Source organism: Calypte anna, chromosome 3 (assembly GCF_003957555.1).
Source record: "Calypte anna isolate BGI_N300 chromosome 3, bCalAnn1_v1.p, whole genome shotgun sequence".
Classification (NCBI taxonomy): domain Eukaryota; kingdom Metazoa; phylum Chordata; class Aves; order Apodiformes; family Trochilidae; genus Calypte; species Calypte anna.
The window spans coordinates 30,316,952-30,338,615 of record NC_044246.1 but is presented as its reverse complement, the minus strand read 5'-3'; the positions used below and the strand labels follow the sequence as shown (position 1 = coordinate 30,338,615).

Sequence of the window (21,664 nt, the reverse complement as noted above, 5' to 3'; positions counted from 1 at the left end):
CTGCACAAAGGGCAAGAACCTTCTAGTTACCGTCACTGATTAGATCCCTTATCCTGTTTGCTGAAGTAGAAACTTGTTTAGCTTCTACTTTTCATATTTTTGCTTCATCTGTACTTTTTTCTGTAATAATATGACAGAGCTGTGAGGGTTTTAAGAGTCAAAGGGAGGAGAAAGCATGATCATTTCCCCCTCACTCAAGATGTATCCTGGTTCATAGAGCATCTTTATTTTGCTCCCATCCCTGGAGTACAAGTACATTCTTTGCCAAAAGAGGCAAAGAATGGCTGTTCAGTAATCTGTACCATCTGGAAGACAGAGGAACCCCACTTTTTCTTTTTGCTGTGTTAGAGCATTTTTTGGGGGGAGTTGTTCTTCTGTCTTTGTCATTCAGGAATGCAGCAACTTCTGGAACTTTATTGGGCCATTGTGCTCTACAGGTTGTAAGTACACCTAAGGGAACAGAAGCATGTGGCAGGTGTTTTGGAATCAGCACTTGATTTTTATTTTTTTTTCTCCAGAGAGAGATTTTTCAAGGTCTGTGGAAAAGAAAAGTTCTAGTAAACTTTATTCAGTGATGATGAAATGAACCACTGATGTTGACAGGTTAATGTCTCACACATTTTAAAAGCACTATACATAGGCAGTCTCACCTGACAGAGAAAAGCTGCCAGTGAAAACTCGTTGTATTTGTCAATGCTACTTTTGACTTCATTATTTCCCCCACTTTTTATTCATATAAACATGGCTATGGAGAACCATTGACTGATATGAATAGCAAATGCACTTTTTTCCTCTCAAGTATGCATGTAGGGTAATGTTCTTTTACAGTGGTTCTTTTGGGAAGAATGTTGTTTTATCACTGAGAAAATCTGAGCTGGCTCCTGGTTGTCCCAGTGCCTTCCTTATGTTAGGTTTTTATAACACTCTTGTAATGTACCACATTGTATCCATCCTGAAATTGATATCTCAGGGCTTGATCTGCCACATGGGAAGGTTATGAAGCATCCTAAATACCCCTGCTGTGAAACAAAAAATCCCCTAATTTGAAGATTCTGATCTTACAGGTATAAAATAGGAATTAAATCTGCTGTTTTTTTCAGTAGTGCTTATTATCCTCCTGTTTTATGCATTGCCAATGCAACTCTTCCCAAGAAAAGTGGCTTATATCTTGCAGGAGTTTTACAAGCTATTGTATTCAGGTGTTATGCAAAAATACCCTGAGAAGTGACCTTTCATACTGCTAAGTATGTCTAAGGAAAACTTAACTATAACAAAGTCTGAAATAATGTAGTATATAAATAAACAAGTAATTTATTTGAAATTCGTTATGTTCCTCAGCTCTATTTCTTCCCTATTTCTGTACCTTTGTTTCACTCTAGGCATTTCTTTATCTTTTTTTTTTTTTTTATTTTAAGAGGTCACTTTTAATCAAGTGTTCAAAAAACATCCTGACATTTGAATGAGACACAGACAGGCAGCATAAATACATTTCCCTTACTGTCTTATTTCAGCAGACACTTCAGTCAGAGTGCCCTTTTCTTGAAACTCCAGATGAGTCTTTTTTTACCTTTATCAGTAGTAGGGCTTCTGAGAGATTTTTGTAAAACTTCATCGCTACAATCTGATAAATTCAGATCTGCTCTTTTTCAGCTGACAGTAAATAATTGTTACCAGCTTTCTTAGGAGATATTTTATTTGCAAGTAATGTTGTGGAGTAAATTTTAAGTGCTGATTTCAAGTAGGTGGGAGACAGAGGTATCAGCTTGTCAGAAACCACTCTGAAATAATTCTCTAATAATTCTGTAATGGGAACCAGAACTAGTTCAATATAATGCCTACAAGCTGATTTCCCCCTTCTTAACAAGCTGCCAGCCTGACACTGTCTCTTACCTTCTGATTATCTGAGCAGACGGGTAAAACCTGACGTTCATTGGGATCAGACTGCATTTAAGTGTATTTTTAGATGCTTATAAACTTAGATGATTTGTAGATGTGTATAACAAGAACCCAAGAACCTCCAGGATATCTTCAAATGTGGGCAACATCATTTGGGTAGCAATCATGACATTCGCTGCCTTGGGGCTCCAGCACCAAACACAGTTCTTCTGCCTCTTCTACCTCTGAGCAGAACTCAGCAGAACTTTTCAGCCCGAAAAGTCTTCTATATATGAACCAAACTGTGCCTTGAGTGTCAATATGGTGATGTTGTTCATAAAAGGGTCTCATAATCTATGTCTGAGCTGTGTGAAGTGGTCGTTTTTTCTAATTCAGGTTACAGGTTTTATTCTCATCCATGAGGAGTCTGTCAAATTCCTCCTTTTCTAACAGTTAGGAAAAAATATCAAATTGTAATTCTAGGGAAAGTTACGCATTTTTCTTCTAATCTTTAATTTCTGCTGCTGTACTTATCAATGGGAATTTTAAATTTAACAGAATTCCATACAACTTTCCAGTCCTGACAGAGGATAACAGATAGGGTTTATAGTTCCAGTTACTTTGGATGAGTATCTACACTGTTTCAAAGCTTTTCCAAATGTCTCCATCAGAGTTGTGTGAATAATTAGTTTCTTTGTGTCACGGCAGATCCAAACAATAGAGAAGAATAATTTTCACTTAATGCATAATGACATTTTTGGACTTTTTTCCTTCATAATAGCTTTTTCAGGTGTAATTAAATATTTTATTCAATGTGAAAGAATACACTTGATTAAGATTTTAGATAATGGAGTTACCTGTTTAAAATTAAGACAGTTTTGGAAAAAAAAAGCCATGTAAGTCCTAGAAGTTTTAAGTACCATCCACAGTGTGGCATATTAGGAATAGGTGCCTGGTGGAGTGCTGAAAACTAAGATGAGGTAGCCTGGGGCACAGTCTTTTTCCCCTGATACAAACCAGCCTGGTTTTATTTATTTTCATTTTGTGAATCTGACATGTTCTCTAGAGTATTTTAAACTCATCAGCCTGTCACTTGCCCATGTAGAGTGCCCTCAGGGTGCTCCCAAACAGTTCTGGCTTCAGCATATGTCTCAGCAGGCAGAGCAGGAGCTTGGTGGTGTTTCCCCAAGTGCAATACCTGCGTTCTGTATGCACACCTGAGCATGTCCATGCAACATGTAACAATTTCCTGAGGTTGCCTGAGGCTTTGTGAATGTTGAAATGTGAAGTGGATTTGTTATCCATTGAAGCACAGGTTACAAAAGAAGGGGTTTAAGTGAATGATGTGCTTTCTGGAAACATGCTTGCTAACTTTGTATGTTCCCTTGAACAAGAAAATGAATATAAATGGACAGCTGCATTACAGTGTCTTGCTTTCCCTGTAATGTATTCCTTTGCTCTGTCATATGATGACACTCCCACACAGCTGCTAAAATGCTCTTCTTGTTGTAGTGGTTAAAGGAAATTGCTGCAATTAATTTTGCTGTCTTTGTTCTCTTTGATGTGTCATTATAATGTCTTGGATGAGTTTTCAGATATTGGGTTCTGTTCAAAACCAGTCATGTAGGGGTGAAAAAAACTGGAGGGAAAATAAATATTTGAGCCTTATCTCATATGTGCTCATGTTTCTGTTTCTGTGTAGGCATCAGCCAATGTCATGAACACAGAAAAACACATGTACAGACATGGTTTCTGTTACTCACATTCAAGTGTGATAGACAAAAATAAGACTTCTCCCCAAGTGAACAATCTGAAGAAATAAAATGATTGCAGGTGCCTTAATCAAGCTAGTTATATTTCCTAATGACTGTAAAGAATGACCAGGCCATGAACTCTGAGGTTATGCTTCATTTCTTGGGTACAGCACGTTATGTTCTGAGAAATTTCTATTTGTAGTCTTGAAGAAGTTTTAATCTTCAAGTTCACTACAGGCTTGACAGTTTTTCCCTCTTTTCCTTTAGTTGCAAAATAATCCTCTTTTCTGCTAGTTCCAGATGCTGCTGTAATGAGTGCTAAGTGGTTCAGTGGAGAGTAAGTACAGTAGATCCTGGTACGGAATAGACTGTGGAGCAGAAAGCTTAGTGCTCTGTTTGCTGGATTTTTAGAGTGAAGAAGGGGAGATGATAGCCCTCACAATTTTGTCATTTGAAAGTCTTTCTAGTCAAAAAAAGATGTTAAAATCACCAGTCACATATCAAGCTTCCAGGTATGGGTGGAGATACAAATTGAAATGGTGAAACTTTAATTCTTGAAGATTTAAACAAAATTATTGGAAATAATCATAAGTATAAGAACAGGATTTGGGGGACATTCAGGAAGAACAGGGTTCATAATCATTAATTTGAGCTTTTAATTTCTTCGGTAAATAATGTTAGTTTAGAAGAGTGGCTGAGGATGGTCATTCTTTGTATTACCAGGCAAAGGTGATTTTATCTCTTTTCCAAAATGTTTTTTGTTGTCTTATGATGACCCCTAGGTCTTTCATACTAATGAACAGAATTATAATTATAATTTCTTATAATTAACAGAACAAAAAGGATAAGAAATAGAACCATTCTTTTACCCTTAAATTTGTGGATAAAATGGGGTGCGTAGAAGTAGAAGTGAGCTGACTGTGGTACAGTAAGTCTCCAGACTTGCTTTAATCAAGTTTTGTTCACTTGCAACCCCTATCCTGTGACCCATATGGCCATTAGACTGTGAAACATAACCTCCTTTGTCCAACCTGTGGATTTTTAGACCCTTCTTCCTCTAGCAAGGTCAGTCTCACAGGGATACAGCAAGTGCCAGGCATGTGATGCTGCCCAAGCCAGCTCTGAGCCCGGATGCAGAGTCCCGCATGAAACACCACCTTGCTGCTGTGAAATAGTGCCCCAGAGATAGTGCCTTTGCTAGGTCAAGTTCTAGGGAAATTAGTCAAAGGGTTAAGAAAAAGCATGTAGGTATACTCTGTAAAAACCGAAAACAGCTGTAAAGTTTCATAGGTTGATCTTTGGTTTTAAAATTGTAACTGCATATTGAAGAGTCCATTTAAAACCTGACAGGGCCATGCTGAGGTCATTAAAAAGCTGTGAAAGAGTCTACTTCAGTCTGTTTCCTTTTACCCCTTTCTCTGACTATATGTTTGCTTAAAAACTTGGTGAGTGATTGCCTCAAGAGACCTTTTGCCTGAAATTATTGCTCTCTAGCAGCCACAAACCTATCACTTATTTACATTTGATTTAGGTTGTGATTGGAGCACAGCCTGGTACTTTAGTAAGGAGGTCAAACTGGAGTTTCCAAGTGCTGGAAACCTCATGCTCTCTTGGATGCAGCTGAACATACAAAAAAATCCAACTCATGCTGGACATGACCTCAAGTCTTGGAGTAGGTTTACACAAAGTGCAAACCATCTGAGGTGGCTGGTGCTGCCTACCTGCCCACTGCCCACCTTTCACCCTCCTCCTTCTTTCTGGGTTATTTCACCAGCTGTTTGAACACTTTAAGCTGGCAGAACAGACCAGGAGAACAGCAGCCTTGGTGAGGCAGGGAGGGGAGGAGGGGGAAGAATGGAGTAGAGAAGACAGCTTGTATTTATGAGTATGTCTTTTGAGTTCATAAAAGTCAGGCAAGATTGCATAACCAGTCCCACAAATGATTTTAGCTGGATTTGCTTTTGATGGAAAATATTTTGCATAGCACTGACCTCTTACAAAAATGAAAAATAAAAAAAAAAACTCCAAACCTCAAACTTACTTGCAACTGGCCTGAGCACTTGTATAAATTTAGCATAATGTAGTTAACTGTTGCAGAGAAAATAAAGATGTATTACTTCATCCTGTGTAGTTTAATCAGCAACTAATAAATAATATCAGTATCCTTCTTCACCTGTACAGTGGAAGATTCAGAGGATACCTTTTAAAAGCAAAGGTGATTGTCTGTTTCTGTTCCTACATTTGTACCTCTGGGAACAGATGCAGTTTTTTCTCAGTATGCAAGCAATGTCCTCTGCATTTCATTTGCAAGCCTGAACTCCCTGAGAATAGCACAACTCCCAGAGGTAAAAGAACAACAAAGTAGCATCTTACTGTTGTCTTATTGTGCAGCCTGAGTCTCAGACATCTGAATGACAGTCCAGGACTGAATGATAATTAACATGCTTTAAATAAGTGCTGTGTGCTATTGTGGGAATCTGTTGTGTAATAATAATTGATTGATTATTTAATGTGCTTGGATTTTGTACAAAATACATATATATCTATCCCTTCTTGGTTATAAAACAGTATGGTGAAATTTCACAAGCAAACTGGAAGGCAGTCTTCACTAGCAATAATCTTATGTGGTAGTTGTGGTTATAATTATTATTGTCCATATGTTTTGTTGTTATTTTACTACTTTTCAAAAGTGTTTGTTTAGAGGGGGGAAAAAAGCTAGGCCTAAGATTTTATTATACAAGCAATTACTTTGCCTAGATTAGTAAGTGTTTTAAAACCAGTTAAGAATTAACGCTTGTTTAGTTCACTACATTCATGCTTTTTGCTTCACTCTAAACAATTCTGCCCCAGCTCTAACTCAGTAAGCCTTTATTTCCTTTTTCTCTATGAGAAAAGTTAAGTTTCTTCGGTTTCGGGTTTTTGGTGGGCTTTTTTTGCTTGTTTATTTCTTTGGTTTTTTTTTCCCAGCATTTTATTTATTTGTAATAAACAGAACCTGCACCTGAATTCATGGACGCTTCTCCACACGCTTCTCCTTTTGTGACTGAAAGGACTGAAAGGCACTGAGAGCCTGCCACACCTCCATCCTGATCCTGCCTCCTCCTGGATGAGGCACTTAACATCTCTGTGTTCTATCTATAAAATACATTTAATAATACTTAATGGCTTTACTGCCCTTTGAAAATGTAAAGTGCTATGTGAGTGCCGATTACTTTTATTATGTTCCCTGATGGAAGGCCTTAAAACATTTGTATTAACGGGCACTGCTAATGCACTTTCTGGAATAATCTTTTGTTAACAAAGCAAAACAGTTGCAAAATAAAAACTGTGTTTTAGTCAAGGCAGAACAGCTACAGATGCAAGAAAAGACAGACCATGAAAGCACCTGGCTTCACTGGGTATGTCTGTACTGTGTTAGCTGTAGGTTTGAGCTACAACCCATCCCAGGCTCTGTCCTTGCCAGGGAGAGCACAGTGAGGAAAAAATCTCAAGTTTTGGATGCATGGACTGACCATCCACCAGCACAGGACAGATTTTCCCAGATAATGAAATCCTATGGAATAATTTCCTTGGGCTGTTGTTCAGTGAGAACTTGCTGTCCCCAAAACTCAGAGGAGCACTCCAAAGGGTTCCTTGCTTCTGAGCTGGGTGTTCCTACAGCCCCACTGGGCCAGCACATGGTCTAATTCCCCAGAATCAGTGCCAGCTAAGCTGCTGCTGTGCTGTGGACTCTGGACACTGCTCCCAGGCAAGACAGCAGTATTTCATTAAAATGTGGCAAGGGTTTGTCAGGAGAAGAGAATGTGTGCTTGACCGGTGGCAATTATCTGTTACTTCTGAAGTGTCTGCAATGGCCAAATTGTTCTTAGTGGAAAGCATTGACTTAGAGTAGATTAACTTTAGCTTGGCCAATTTCTTTACAAGTTTGCTTTGGCACAGGAAACTGTATGGACAGTATTTATTAGGGTACATTTGGACATAGTTTAGACTGGTGAGTACCAGGAGATTCCTGTCCTAAATGAGACATTGGCTATTTGTACCAGGAACAGCCTCAGGATCTTTTTAGTCTCCTCATCCTGAGAGGAGATGAACTGCACGGGTCTGAAAAAGTAAGCACATTATTGCAAGTCCTGGTAACTTTAAATATTCCTGGAAAACAGCTGGAACCATTAACAGTTTAAGAAATATTTACCTGAGAAGTGCATTTTGGAATTGTCATGGTGCAGTTTTGAAGTAGAAGCAGAACAGACCAGCTCCAAGAAATGGAATCTGAAATAAAAATGATAAATGTGGCATAGTTGTATCATCCAGCTTTAGGGGCAGCATCATGGGGGAGGGGTTGGCTGTGGCTGTACACCCGCCAAACTGCAAGACAGGTCTCCTAAGAAAAGCTCAGGGAGGATGGAAACCTCCCACAGAGAAGGACAGAAACATGTTTGATCTGGACTTTCAGTATGAATATAGACCATGAAAACGGGGCCTTGTGTTCCTACTGTTTTTTTGGGTTTGTTCCAAAACCCCAAACATCTCTAAGTCATATAATGTTAATGCCCGTAAATTGTAATTGTTATTTTTCAGAAAGATTTAGAACCATTAGAGCTGAAAATGGCAAATGTGAAGTAAATTTTTTAAAGTAATTAACAGTAATTAAGACCACATGCTGTTCTCTCTGATCTCATTTAATTTCTGACAGACTGTTTAGGCTTAGAAGAGTCAATGAATAATTTTGGATTAGTATAATTATACATACAGCAAAAGCAGAGAATTCTGAGAGTAGACAAAGTATACAGACACTCTTACAATTGTGCCATTTTCTCCGTGTTTTCCTTCCATCCCTGGAACTCAGCAACTTACATTTAATTTTTTTTTATTGACCCCACCTACAGAAACAAAAATAATGTCCCTTTTAAAAAAAAATGAAATAGTGAGACCCAATTCTTTAGCAAAATAATTGGACTGGAAATGTTGGATTTTAGAGATTTTTGATCTTCAGCCTTCTAAATAGGTCTTAATTTAAAACATGTTAGTGGTGTAAACAATTAAACCAATATGTCCATGTCATAGCTCAAGTGCCCTCAGGAGGGAGAACTTACGAAAAGTTTCTTATAATTTTGGTTTGAAGATCTGCAGAAAGAAGTAGGATTAAGCAGCCTTGTAGAAATAGCTGTGTGAATACTAAGACTCATGGAAAAGAGTGTTTGTGGTTCTCTGATTTGCTTTTCCTTAGTCTGTTTTTCCCTGCTGTTGCCGTGCACAGACTACAGGCTTACAAGGTGTAAGTTTTAGTCACTTAGCTTTCGGCCACCTCTTGGGTTGAAGAGGCTGATTGACCCATGCAAGTTCAGACCAAAAACATAGAATCAGAGAATGGTTTGGGATATAAGGAACCTTAATGATCATCTAGTTCCAACACTCCTGCATGGACAGGGACCCCTTCCACTAGATCAGGTTGCTCATCTGATGCAATGGGTTAGGGTTAGTGTGCATCAAATGTCATCTGATGTGCTAGGTAAATGTGTAGATACCCTCTCACCTCTCTGCTTTAAGTAGAGAGGTTGGGCACCAACTAAGTTCATGGCAGGGCAGCAAGTGCAGATTTTGCATCTTGATCAAACAGTGGTGACTGAACTATTGGTCCTCCAGTGTGATTTAGAGGAGGAGAAACTGGATGGTTTTCCTCTTCCTGGCTGTTTCTTGAGAAGAAACTTGCTGTAGGTGTTGTATTTATATTTGCCTGTTTTATCCACTTAGATATTGCAGTCCATATAAACTTCTTTTAATTTGGATGCTTTATTGAGTGGTTGCTAGCTATTAAGTTGCGGCACTCACCACTACATTCTTGCTGTCTTTGCCAACCAAATTAATGGTTTGTTCCAAATGTGGCCTATTACATTACCATTACATAGCTGAGATTTTGTATTCATTTGTAAATAACAGATTTTTGTTCTGTGGTTGTTGCTGCTTTTCAAAACAATGTATAAGGATAAAAAAAACATAGTGGTTAATCTGTGGAGATTTAAGACATCTGATGTACAAATGTTCTGATTTCCCATAACATTTTTGTATGATATGATATCCTATATTTTTTTGCTTTAGGTTTAAAAAATGCCTGATACTATCAAGTTAACGACTTGGAAGACAAGCAGGCAGGACATTAAGGGAAAAGATAACCTTTGGAATTCAATAATCAGGCCTGTGTTGTTCAGCATATTCATAAGCGAGGTGAAAAGAAAAGGCATGAATAATGGTTATAAAAATTGTGGATGACATGAAATTGACTAAGGTGATAAAGACAAGGACAGACTGAAAAACTGTGCAGTCCTAGTCTCACCATGTCTAAAAGAATATAGTTGAACTGGAAAATGTTCTGAGGACAAGATAAGTAAAAAAGGCAAGAGAATAACTCATGTGAGTGATGGATGAAATACTGAAAATGCTTGGGAAAGAGAAGGTTAGCAGTGGGCTGATGGCATCTTACAATAAAATAACGAGATGCATGAATTGAAAGAAACAGATTTTTTTTCCCCAGAACAACAGGAGATCATTACTTTCCTAATTTTAACATAGAGTGTGAAATGTCTGACTGGAGAGAATTATTTCCAGGGTATATGATAAATCTGAAGTGGATTAAAAGCCTAAGTGCATTGAAAAAGCATCTGGACAAACTTTAGAGGAAAAAAGTCTAAGGGACTTAAGCATAAAAAGACCATATTCAGCTCTGGAAGTCCTGGAGCCTCATACCACTGGAGCTGGAGAAAGCTTTCTGTAGACATCTAAGTTTGTTGTGTTATACATTTTGCCATAAACATCTAGTATCAGTTGCTGTTCTAAATGGTATACTAGGTGAACCTTTGCTTTAAAGGTGATTGCTTTAAAAAATTTTGTACAGCTTTTGCTTTACTTTCTTTCAAAGTACTTGGAGACAGAGTCATTCCTTATGGTACAATGTGTTTCTTTGTCTTGGAAAAACTGGCTGAATGTTTCAGGTATAAACACAAAGGCATAAACCTATAGGTAAGATTACAGTTGGATCAGATGAAAAAATGAAGATTGCTTTATAGTTTGTTGTGAGAAGAGGAATAGTCTGGACACCTTATAGTTGTGTCTTAAGAATATTAGTTGAACCTGCAAAATGATGAAAATGAAATGATCCCCAAAATGATAGTACACAGTGGAGGACTTTATGCTGTAGGGTTAAATCTGCAAGGAGGGTGGGCATTGGGTCCCAGAGAATGTTAATTGCTAGAGGAATAAAACAGAAAAACAGAAATAAAACAGAAAGCTACTCACTAGGTCAAAAGGCACTAAGGTATAAGATGAATGTATTAGTTTGAAAGTAATTAATTGGAAAAAATCTACATATATATATGTTAGTAGTGGTTATTTAATAGGACTGCATTGTTCACAATGTATGTTACAGCAGCAATAAATGAAAACCATCTGAGCTCTGTGTTGTTTCACACTGTAATCAAACAGCCTTGTGCATAAACCACTTATCTATTATTGTCAGGGATATATATTTTACCTAACACTACTTCCAGCAGCCTTTGTGTTCTTTCATGGCAGCTCTTCCTTTTGGGCACTTGTCCAAATTCCCAGTTTACAAACAGATTTTGTCATACCTGTTGTGGACAGTTGCTGTCTTCCTTTTTTTAGGTTGGTAGAGTTATACAACTCCAAGATTCCCAAGTCTAATGTCACCCCCAGAGAGTTGTGCTTGCCAAAGTAGGGCTTTTTATAGCTTTTCATCCATGGAGCCACTACTGCTTCAGGGTATCTTATTGTTTGAAAGAGAAAGATTTGTATCACATTGTCACCAATGTGGAACATCCTGTTACTTTATTTTACAAAGGATATCAGTTTAGTTTGAACATTGCCATTTTTTGTTCTACATATAACATAAATTTAATCACCACCTACTCTTAGCTGAGTGCTCAGAAGACCTTTCTGCATTTTCAAAAGTTCAGATTTCCATATTTATACAAAAGTTTGTGGAACAATTATTGTGTTCTCTGTTGGCTGTCACTCAAGAATAATTAATTTGTCTGCATATGAAAAAGTAATGGTCCAGCCATGGCTTTTTTTCTCTAAGTGTCTTTCTCCTGCCAAGTATATTATATATGAATGGTGTAAAGACAGTCTAGCACTTGTGGGTTTTGGCCACACAAGGATTTTGCTATGTCTCTTAAGGTCATGGAATAGCTCAATCTGGTGTATGGAGTCAGATATAGGGTACCTATAAGCTGCAATTCATCAACACTGAAATGAAGGTCCTTCTTTTTCCTTAAAGCACAATAACAAGAAAATTACAATTTAAAGATACATTTCTTTTCAGAACTTGCCAGCATTAAAAGAACACTGATATTTGAGAATGCACTGCACATTTACATGTAATTTTAGTGACATTAAAGTGCAGTATACTCTGAGTGAAGGGACTAACGATGTATTCATCAATTTAACCTTCTGTAACATTATTCTGAAATAGCTTGCTCGAACAAGAGTATGTCTTAAAAATGATAACTAAATCTTGATTAGCATTTTCAATTATAGCAAAACCATGGAACCTTAGTATATTGTTTAGATAATGGCTACTTTGTTGAGAACAATGGCCTCTCATTTGCTGCCTGGCTTGGAACAGCTATAGCTTACAGCTTGGGCTTCAGTATGTTATGCCATTACCTTTTGCAATTCTATTCTCTTTTTCTTTAAATATCTACCCATTGCATTAACTCCTTTTGCCTGTTTAGCTTCACAGATCAGTTAAATTGCTGTTACTCCTCACTAGAGGGAATATTTGGTTTTCAATGCTTTATTCATTTTGGTGTTTATCATTCTGCCCAATATCATCCTGCTTGAAAAATGGTTACCAGATTCAGGTGAAACAGAGGGAATATAACTTCCTTACTCACACAGAGTCCCCCTGGCTTTTTATAAAGTTCATCATCTTTATTAGACACAGTTTCCCACTGGAAGATCAAATGGCTGATTTTTTTTTCATCATTTCCAAGTCCTCTTCACAGCTGTCATAGTTTCCATTATATATACTTGATATTCTTGGTTTTAACCTTATGTCTTTACATTACTTACAATTAAGCTAGTGAATGATTATCAAACTGCTTTCTGCGTTACTTCCCACACACTGTTATGACATCTGAATCATGATTTCTGTATTTTCCATGTCATAATTGAAAAATAATTGAATATTGAATTGAATATTGAAATATTGTCTAGAGTAAAGATGTAAGCTGATTTTTTCTGCAAACCCTTCAGTTCAGTTAATTACTCTTTTGCCTTTAGATGCTGAGATCTATCACTTAAAATATATTAATTCACTTACATTGTTGGATGTTTTTATGAAATTGAATGTCTCATAGATGTCTGCTTCACCAAAACTATTATTCCTATCAACTGAACTTAAAAAGCCATCAGATTAATTTGATAGGGTGTTTTATATGTTACGGTTGATGTGTATCATTATATGACAGACTTTTAAACCATTAATCAAGATTTTAGCTGTTTTATTATATAATGCCAGATAGATGTCAGGCTGACAGATCATTTAATAATTTAAACCATAGACCCCCTGACAATTTTCTTTTTTATCATAGTTTTTTGAAAGTTTATTAGTTTCACTGAAATCAGTGCTAATATTTTAGGAAGCAATAATGTTGTTGGCTAATCCTTTTAGGACTTCTTAATGCAAAGTATTCATGTTTAGGTACTTTAAAAGACATTATCATTGCTGGGCAGTGTATTTCTATAGCAGCCTTCCAGTACTGCAAGGGGGACTGTAAGAAAGGTGAGGAAAAACATCTTAGCAGGGCCTGTTGCAATAAGACAAAGGATGATGACTTTCATTTCAAACAAGCCAAAGCTATTTCTTTCTTTTTTTTTTTTTTTTTTTTTTTGATTGATTCTTTGTGAATAAACTGATTAGCTCTCTCAAATGGTTTTATTAAGAGTAATTTTATCACCAGCTGTTTTGCCGAAGCTGACAGCATTTTCTAATTTATTGTAATCTATATTTCTGTATTTTGATCCTTCTCTTCCTCTTTGGTACTTAACAAATACATTTCATAGTAAAATATGTATCTTTAAAATGAATTGTCTCTTTTTTCTTCCCTCAAGATAGTACTTGAGAGTATGGTAGGTGTGTTACTCAAAACTGATGCAGTATATACCTGTAGTGAGGACACAACAGAGAATTAAAATCACTTCATTTTACTGGGGTGGTAAGGTAGTTTACCCTGTAATCTGTATTCTGAAGACTAATATGAGTAAATTACAATTGAAAACAAAATTATGGCAATGTTCAGTAATCTTGTTTCACACATAACACTGGGTAAAAGATATTTAAATAAGATCTATTTTAATGGAATGTCTGCATATGCCATTTTAGCAAGTTTATGTGTATTTCCAAGGACAACTTATGCTAGGATCTAAAAAATGGTGTTATGCAATCTCTATTTATGTAATTGGAGTGAAAGTAGCTCTCATGAAAACTGTGAAACTGATGTAGAGAATTATATAATCTATTCCATGAAATGAGCACTGGAACTACCACTGTCCTGATGCTTTCAAATCTACCCTTGCTCTTCTTCTTTCATATTTGTATTTTAGTATCACTAATAGAAAGTTTGTACCTATTATTTCTAGTATGCACTAGAAGTAATAATTGTTTCTAGGTACAGCCATTAGCATTTGCTTGCTAGTTTATTTGTAATGCTCTGTTGGACCCTCTTCCACACAGGTATGGCACTTGCAGTAGGGTGAATTGTTTACCAGTCTCTGACATGGCAATCCACCAAGAAAAGTCATCTGGGATTATCCTGTTGGAGCTATAATTTCATTTTTTAAGAGGCATTTTTCTATTTTTTCTTCCATGACCCTGGCAGCATGGCATGGAGCAGACAGCTGCCTGTCTCTGAAGCAGGCACCTGGCTACCCAAGACACTTGAATCAGCCATGGGGATGGAGATAATCACCAGGCTTTTGCCCAGCTCTTTGTTCAGGGTGCAGCCAGGACACAGCAAAGGCAGGTAGAAAGTGTGGACTGCTCTGTTAGATAGAGCCACAGTGGATCTAATAATAGACAAAACTCAGCCTGAAATATAAAGAGGATAAATGTCTGGTTTATTGCTTTTTCTTTTTGGTTGTCTAGCTCCAGTGCACTTATAAACCTGATTCATCTGCATAATGTTGTTCCACTTAAAACCCTGGAGAGTTTTTACTGTCTCTTATTTATTCTTTCAGGATTTGTGGATTTAACACTCCATGATCAGGTCCATCTGCTGGAATGTGCCTGGTTAGAGATACTGATGATTGGCTTAGTCTGGCGCTCCATGGAACACCCAGGAAAGCTTTTATTTGCACCTAACCTATTACTGGACAGGTCAGTTTGCATGTGAATTATTTAAACTAATGTATTTCTATGGAAATCAGAATAATTTTTACTGTGTCATAGGTTGAACGGGTTTATAGTAGGTAAGACTGGAAAAAAATTTAAAAAAACCTATAAGTGCTCTGAAATGTGATGCTGGTCATTTGTTAGGCAAGTAACACATGTGGAAGTTACCTGCTGATTAAAGTGCTTTCTTTCAAAGGCAGCAGAAGTTTTTGCTTCTAATCTCTATAGTTTGTTGCAAAATTACATTAAAATTAAATACTGAGCAATAATAACTTTAATTCAGGTAGTTACTTCTGATTACCAAGAATTCTAGTTAGCCATAGTTAGAATTTGCTTATCATAGCAGCCAGAAAAAAATTTTGAAGGAAATCCTGTTACAGTTTCATATTTGCAAAGAATACATTAAGGCTGCATTTTTGTTTCTCCTGAAAACTGGAGTAAAATATGTAAAATTCCTGTGTGCTTGCTGCCTGAAACTTTTTTTAGCTAGCCTTACTAATACGTTCTAGGTGTTTCTAAGTGAGATAGAAAAATGTGCATCTTCCATATCATAGCCTGGATTTCAGCTGGTAGTCTTCACAAATAAAAGCAGGAAGGCTGACAGATTTTTAACATGTATTCTGTCTGACTTAACACAAACTCAATTTCTCTTTTATCCCAGTCATGAAAAATTTCAGCTGCGGGAAAGCATGGGTTTTATTCTTTCTTGAATAGTCATTGAGCAGAATTTTTGGCAATTGGCTGTAGCAGTTCTAGAAACAATTGGCTGAAGAATTATCCTAGCTCTTGGTAGTCTTCTTTTGTTGACTACTGCCCACATAGAAGTGCTGGCAGGAGAAATTTTGTGTGTACACACTATTGACTTGAGTCCAGAGCCAGGCATCTCAATGTAAATTGAAGATGGGAGAAGAGCTGAGCTGAGGAGCTAGATTATGTGGTGAGCCAGCTAAGAGCTGGACAATCATTTGAATGAATGCTGAAATCAGTTGAATGAATCAAAGGTCTTATTAGCAGAAAAATGTCTTTTGAGCAGCTTGCTCTGTTATCTGTGGGGTACAGAGTTTTCATATTTGTGTTCGTGCAGTGTTAATCCTTTGTTCTTCCTACCATTGGTTTTCTTTTTGTATTTTATTAAAATATAAATGATAATGCCTGACATATAAATTATAAAATTTCATAGGAATAAGGAAGTATTTTTATGCCTTAGGAAAAACCCTATTCCAGTTGTGTAAGCACGTGATCTGTGGAACACTTATAAATAAGACAGTCCCATTTTGTGTACAGAGTATATCTACTTGCCTAAATACAACTATAGTCTTCTCAAGAAAATATAATAATTTTTAAATTATTTATTAGTGCATGTAAGAAGTAAAATCTACTAGGAAAGTAAGTATAGCATATTATTGAGAACTACTGTGAATTGCAGTATGGCTTCCAAAGACCAACCCGTCTGTTCCACATTCCATAATACACATTGAGAGAAAAAATTGAAAATTGAAGAGCAGAATGAGAGTACCATTTTTCCTCCTTTTTAGCTAAGAAAAATCTAGGGGAACATGTGAAATATGGTTTATGTCAGAAAAAGTCCTCCATTCTCTGAGTAAAATGGAGTCTGAGCAGCTGATTCACACAGCTTTTAGCAAATCCAATGGATTAAAGAAAACAGTTGCATGCAACTGGAACCACATATTTCTTTAGGGGTCAAAAAAAAAACAACCTTCAGAATCAAAACATCTCTGTTTTCTGCCTTTCTACCAAGATTATTTCTAAAAATATAGATCTATTATGTCATCTCATTTACAAATAATTTGAATATATTTCTAAGGCATCCCATACTCACTCTACTTGGCAGGGATATTTGCTAAAGCCAAATTAAAAATTATTTGACTCGGGGGAACACTGATATGCTAATTTTTATGCTAACTGTTGGTTTGCTAGTTAATTAGTGGTAACAATAGCTTGATGAGCTAATTTGATCTAGGCAAGTTATGAAAATGTCACGGGGCTAAAGTATATTGTTTGTCAGATTTGAGAGGGAAGGCCAGAGACTGATTTACAACCTGTTTAACTCTATGGAGTCCTTCCACTGCATCAGGTCTTTAGGCAAATACCACAATAATGCAAAAATTGTTCGATGTGCTACTGTTGTTGATTTAAATATTGAATCTGACTGAGTGCCTACAATAATACTGAAAATGCTGTAGTAAAATTTTCTTTCATTTGTTCTGTCCATACTCGTCAACATGTTCTTTACAGGACATTCATTTCCAATGTTTTCATCCACATTATTCTGACCTGAATCCTGACCACACTTTCCCATTTACCTGATCTATGGGGTTAACAGAATTTAGCACCTGTCTAAACTCCAAAGTCACCAACTACAGAGGGTAAAACGTAGCTCTTTGCTTAACTTGCATTTTTCTGGATTGGGTGCAAATTCAGTGTTGTTAATATGGGGTTTTCACAAATTTTGCATATGCCTCAAGCTCCTCTGATCATTCTGTGACAGACATCCTCTCTACTGTGCACATCCCTTCCACTTTTTACATCCAGGCTTCTCCTGAGTCTAACAGATTCTTTCTGTCAAGAACCTTGAAGATAAAGAGTTATTTATATACACTTAAATGTAAAGCTTGGGTCAAATCAAATTTTATTATCCAACTTTTTTACCTTTTGGATCAATAAATACAGTCTTGTATCATTCATATCTGCCAAAAATGCCATAAAAACAACATTCCAACTTTGCTCTTTTTTGAGCAAAGCTGATTTTATTTCTACCAGCTCAATCCTCCTCCTTGGGTCATATTAAACCTGAGCTTATCTTGTCTCTGAAGAACTTTTAGACTCTTTTCTCATTCTTTGAGAGTCTACTTGTTACATTTTCAAATCAATACCTCTATAATTTTTCTATGTAACAATTCACATTTGCAAGATGCCTTGAAAATATCTGGAAACCAGCCTTTTGTTATTCAAGTTCCTTAAAATTTAGCTTTGCGTACTAAAAAAAAAAATTAAAATTAAACAAAAATTAAGCTGCCAGTATGTGTAGACTACTGTCTTCTGTATGGATGAATATCATCATATTATCCTTTTCTATTCCCACTCTGCCTTGTAATTAGATGGGGTATCATGTGAGGTAATACACCCTTTCTTATTCTTTTAACACATCATCTAAATACTTCAGTATTGCTTCAAAATCAGCAATAGCAGTCTGCCAGTTCCACATAACTGGTACATTTTTTACAGTGTACAACTGATGCAATTAAAAAAGCTCAAATGGCTATAATTATATATCTGAAAAATAGGCCTAATCATGAAATACAATGGCTCATTCACAGCGCTTACAGTTAATGTACAATCAAAGAAAGCTCAAGATAAATGCAAATCTTTTATATTCTGTTTTTGAAAATTAATATCTTATATAAGGCAAATCTAGAAGTAAAGGCTTAGATTTCCAGTGAGACAAACTAGATGTTTCCTGTCTGGAAATTTCTCAGAGAACTAGACCTTAAAAATGCCATTAGAAAAGGGCTGAAATATGTCAGGCAAGACAGTAAATTGTTTATATTATTTGAATGTTTTTTCAGGAATATGAAAATCATATTTTACTGCGTTTTTAGAGGGTTTGTTGCATTCAAATATCTTGCTGATCAGAGGTTACCCAAAGCCTTGAAACATAATTATAAAGAAACTCATGGTAGAAGTAGCTGAATTGCTGGCTGAGGTGAATGAATTCTCACCTTGAGTATCCACAGTATCAACAAAATGGGAAATGCAAAGCTGTGTTTTAAAAAGATGGCTGGAGCTTCTGCCTAGGAACTTAAGCCTGGTGACCATAGCAAGGAATATGATGGGATACCATCTAACAAAGGGAATTGGCTGAGATGTTGGTGAAGAGTTACCTTTCATTTTGTAAAGGGAAGCCATATGTCACAAATACGTAGAAGAGCTTTGAATAAGTTAACAAGTGAACGAGGGACATGTTGTTTGATTTTCAAAAAATATCAAAAAAGATCCAAATATGAGCTGATGCATATAGAAGAATATTCCTAATCATCATAAACTGCATTCTGAGCTGATCTTTTCACCTCATTTATAACAGTAGTTAGTTCTATGCAACCAGAAGTTTGTTGCTCAGTTATTCTGTTGTTTAAATCTGTGCTGCATCTGTGCTTGAAAAATTGTGCCTTTCTGACTTTCCACCTCTTAACAGAAATATTGAAAAAAACAGGAAAAATACCCATATGGGTTGCATGGGCAATTGAATAGAGATGAGCTTTGGTACAAAGAATAACTGAATTGACTTGTCTGCCTGTGATTCTCAATACAAGGGAAACAAAATAAGGAATTGCATAAAGCCATAAGCACATTGAGAAAATACATGGCAATCCACAAGTTATCTCTTTCAGTCTATTGCTAGATGCTATCACTTCAGATCCAACATACACTGAGCACAGAGCTAAATACACTTTGGATGTGAGGCACTGTGGCTGTTCTCATGTTCTAAATGTTATTTTCTCATTATGATTGTAAGAAATATCTAACAGGAAAAAATGAGGGGCTTATAAAAGTCAGTATCTCCATGTTTCTACAAGGTTATTTCCTTCTTCCTATGGAGAAATCTTGTCTTCTGATGTTTAGGTTTTGCTTTTCTTTGCTTTTTTTCTTTTTTCTTTTTTTTTTTTTTTTTTTTTTCCTATTTGGAAACTCGTGTGTACTTCCTCTTCCAGTGCCTGATGGAGCTTTTTCACTCTCTTGGAAGAAACTGAAGAATTTTCCCTTCACTGACTTTCCTATTGAACAATGGCAGGAGGCCATGGATTTCTCAACTGCAGGACTTAGAGCATTCATTGTATGATAAAGCAGATAATATGATAAAGATAATTTACTGCTTTCATAGCTTTGGTCTGAAAGTTTTTGACCATATTTGAGAAGAATCTTTTAAGTTTTCTGTTCAGATAGTGCTTTCCATTGCTTTGATAGAAGAATAGAATCAAAGAATCATAGAATGTCAGGTTGGAAGGGACCTCAAGGATCATCTGGCCCAACCCTTCTAATATTATTGTTCGTATATGTCTCAGCACTCCAGCAAGCTGAGACTTAAAACTTCCCAGAGGGGGGGAATCCACCACTTCCCCTGAGAGACCAGTCCAATAGGTAGAATAGAAGAGCATCAGTATAAAATCAAAATGTTTTTTTCTAATCCCTCCCCTTGTAAAATGTTTCAAATACCAGAGAACATCACACTTGTCTGTCACTTGAACAAATACAAAACTGTTTTTTTGGGTTTTTGTTTTGTTTTTGTTTTGTTTTGTTTTTGGCTCTGTGTGGTTTTGGATTTATTAGAAATAAAGAAGCAAGGTGGTCACAGATGCTTGATTCAGAATGCTTCATTAGGGACCTTCAAAGTGAGGAAGACCATAGGCAAGAAATATATCCAAATTTGCCCTTCAAAATACATTCAAATCACAATTTTATATTTCATTTTCATCTCATCTTAAATAACAATCAATGCTGTGCTGGAAACACAATCCAAGTTCAAGCAATCATCCTCTCATCAGGTTACTTATCTGCTGGAGATGACTGGATCAGCTTGTAGAGAGTTAAGGAATCTTTTGAAATGTTTAAAATTTTCATCTTTCACTTTATTGTTGAATTTATTAGTATATTGCAGACTCCAGGGAGTGCAGAAAATATTACAAGACAAAACTTTACATTTTAAAACAATGCAAAAGGGTTAATTTCTTCTTATTATAAATCAGTCTTTACTGTGCTTTGGAGCAAAATTTGAAGATTACCCAATTTTATGATTCAAGCCACCTAAATGTAAATCACAAGGAAATTTTCCAGTTTGGGGAGTTGCTGGTAATGCTCAAAGTTATGAACCCTTAAAAAACCAAAATCTAACACAAAAAAACCCCCAAACTCTCTTGTTATGATCTTCCCAGTTTTCAGTTGATAGAAAAAGAGGTTGCTTGAGTGGGTTTGCAGGCACAGAACAGAGGTTTTCAGAGAGAATGAAAGAAATAATTTCTGGATTCAGGATAATCCCTCCACAAATTCTAGGATTGTTTGTTCATCTAGTCACTCTGACCTTGGAAGATCAGGCCCCAGCTCTAGGTCATGCTGAGTTGTGATGCAGATCTTTCCAAAAGCAAAGTTTCTTTGCATTTTTTATATGAAAAGAATTTTGAAATATTTTTTGCTTTAAGGTGATTCAGATTGAATGTAAATAAAATTCAAAAAAGCCTTCTTGTGAACCACTAAAAGCTTTTTCAGCTAATAATTGTAACTATTATTACTAAATTGAGAGCCTTCATAACAATTTGCTAATGTAAATGTCATCAAATGTGACAGAAAAAATCAATTTTCTTAGAATCACTACATCAGCATTTTAAAAATTTTTTTCCTCTCTGACACGTGGTTCTGTTTCACACAATTTTTTTACCAAGAAGAAAATAATTAGAAAGGTACCTAGTATTTAATTGTCTGCATGTTTCAGACCTGATTCACCACTGCTGAATTGCGTACTGTGCTCTTATTTTAATGACCTGGATAGATGATCCTCTGCTGATATAGACACTTAGTTGATAAAGACACTTAGTCATGAGTATGGCTCTGAGGGCAA

The 21,664-nt window shown here is 36.3% G+C and overlaps 1 protein-coding gene across 1 annotated transcript in view; it reads left to right on the top strand.

The window, feature by feature from the left end:
- Positions 1-21,664, top strand: part of ESR1 (estrogen receptor 1) — a 154,602-nt gene that overhangs the window by 112,800 nt on the left and 20,138 nt on the right. Inside the window, 1 exon segment of the mRNA XM_030447266.1 lies at positions 14,883-15,021. Coding sequence (XP_030303126.1) covers positions 14,883-15,021 — 139 coding nt within the window.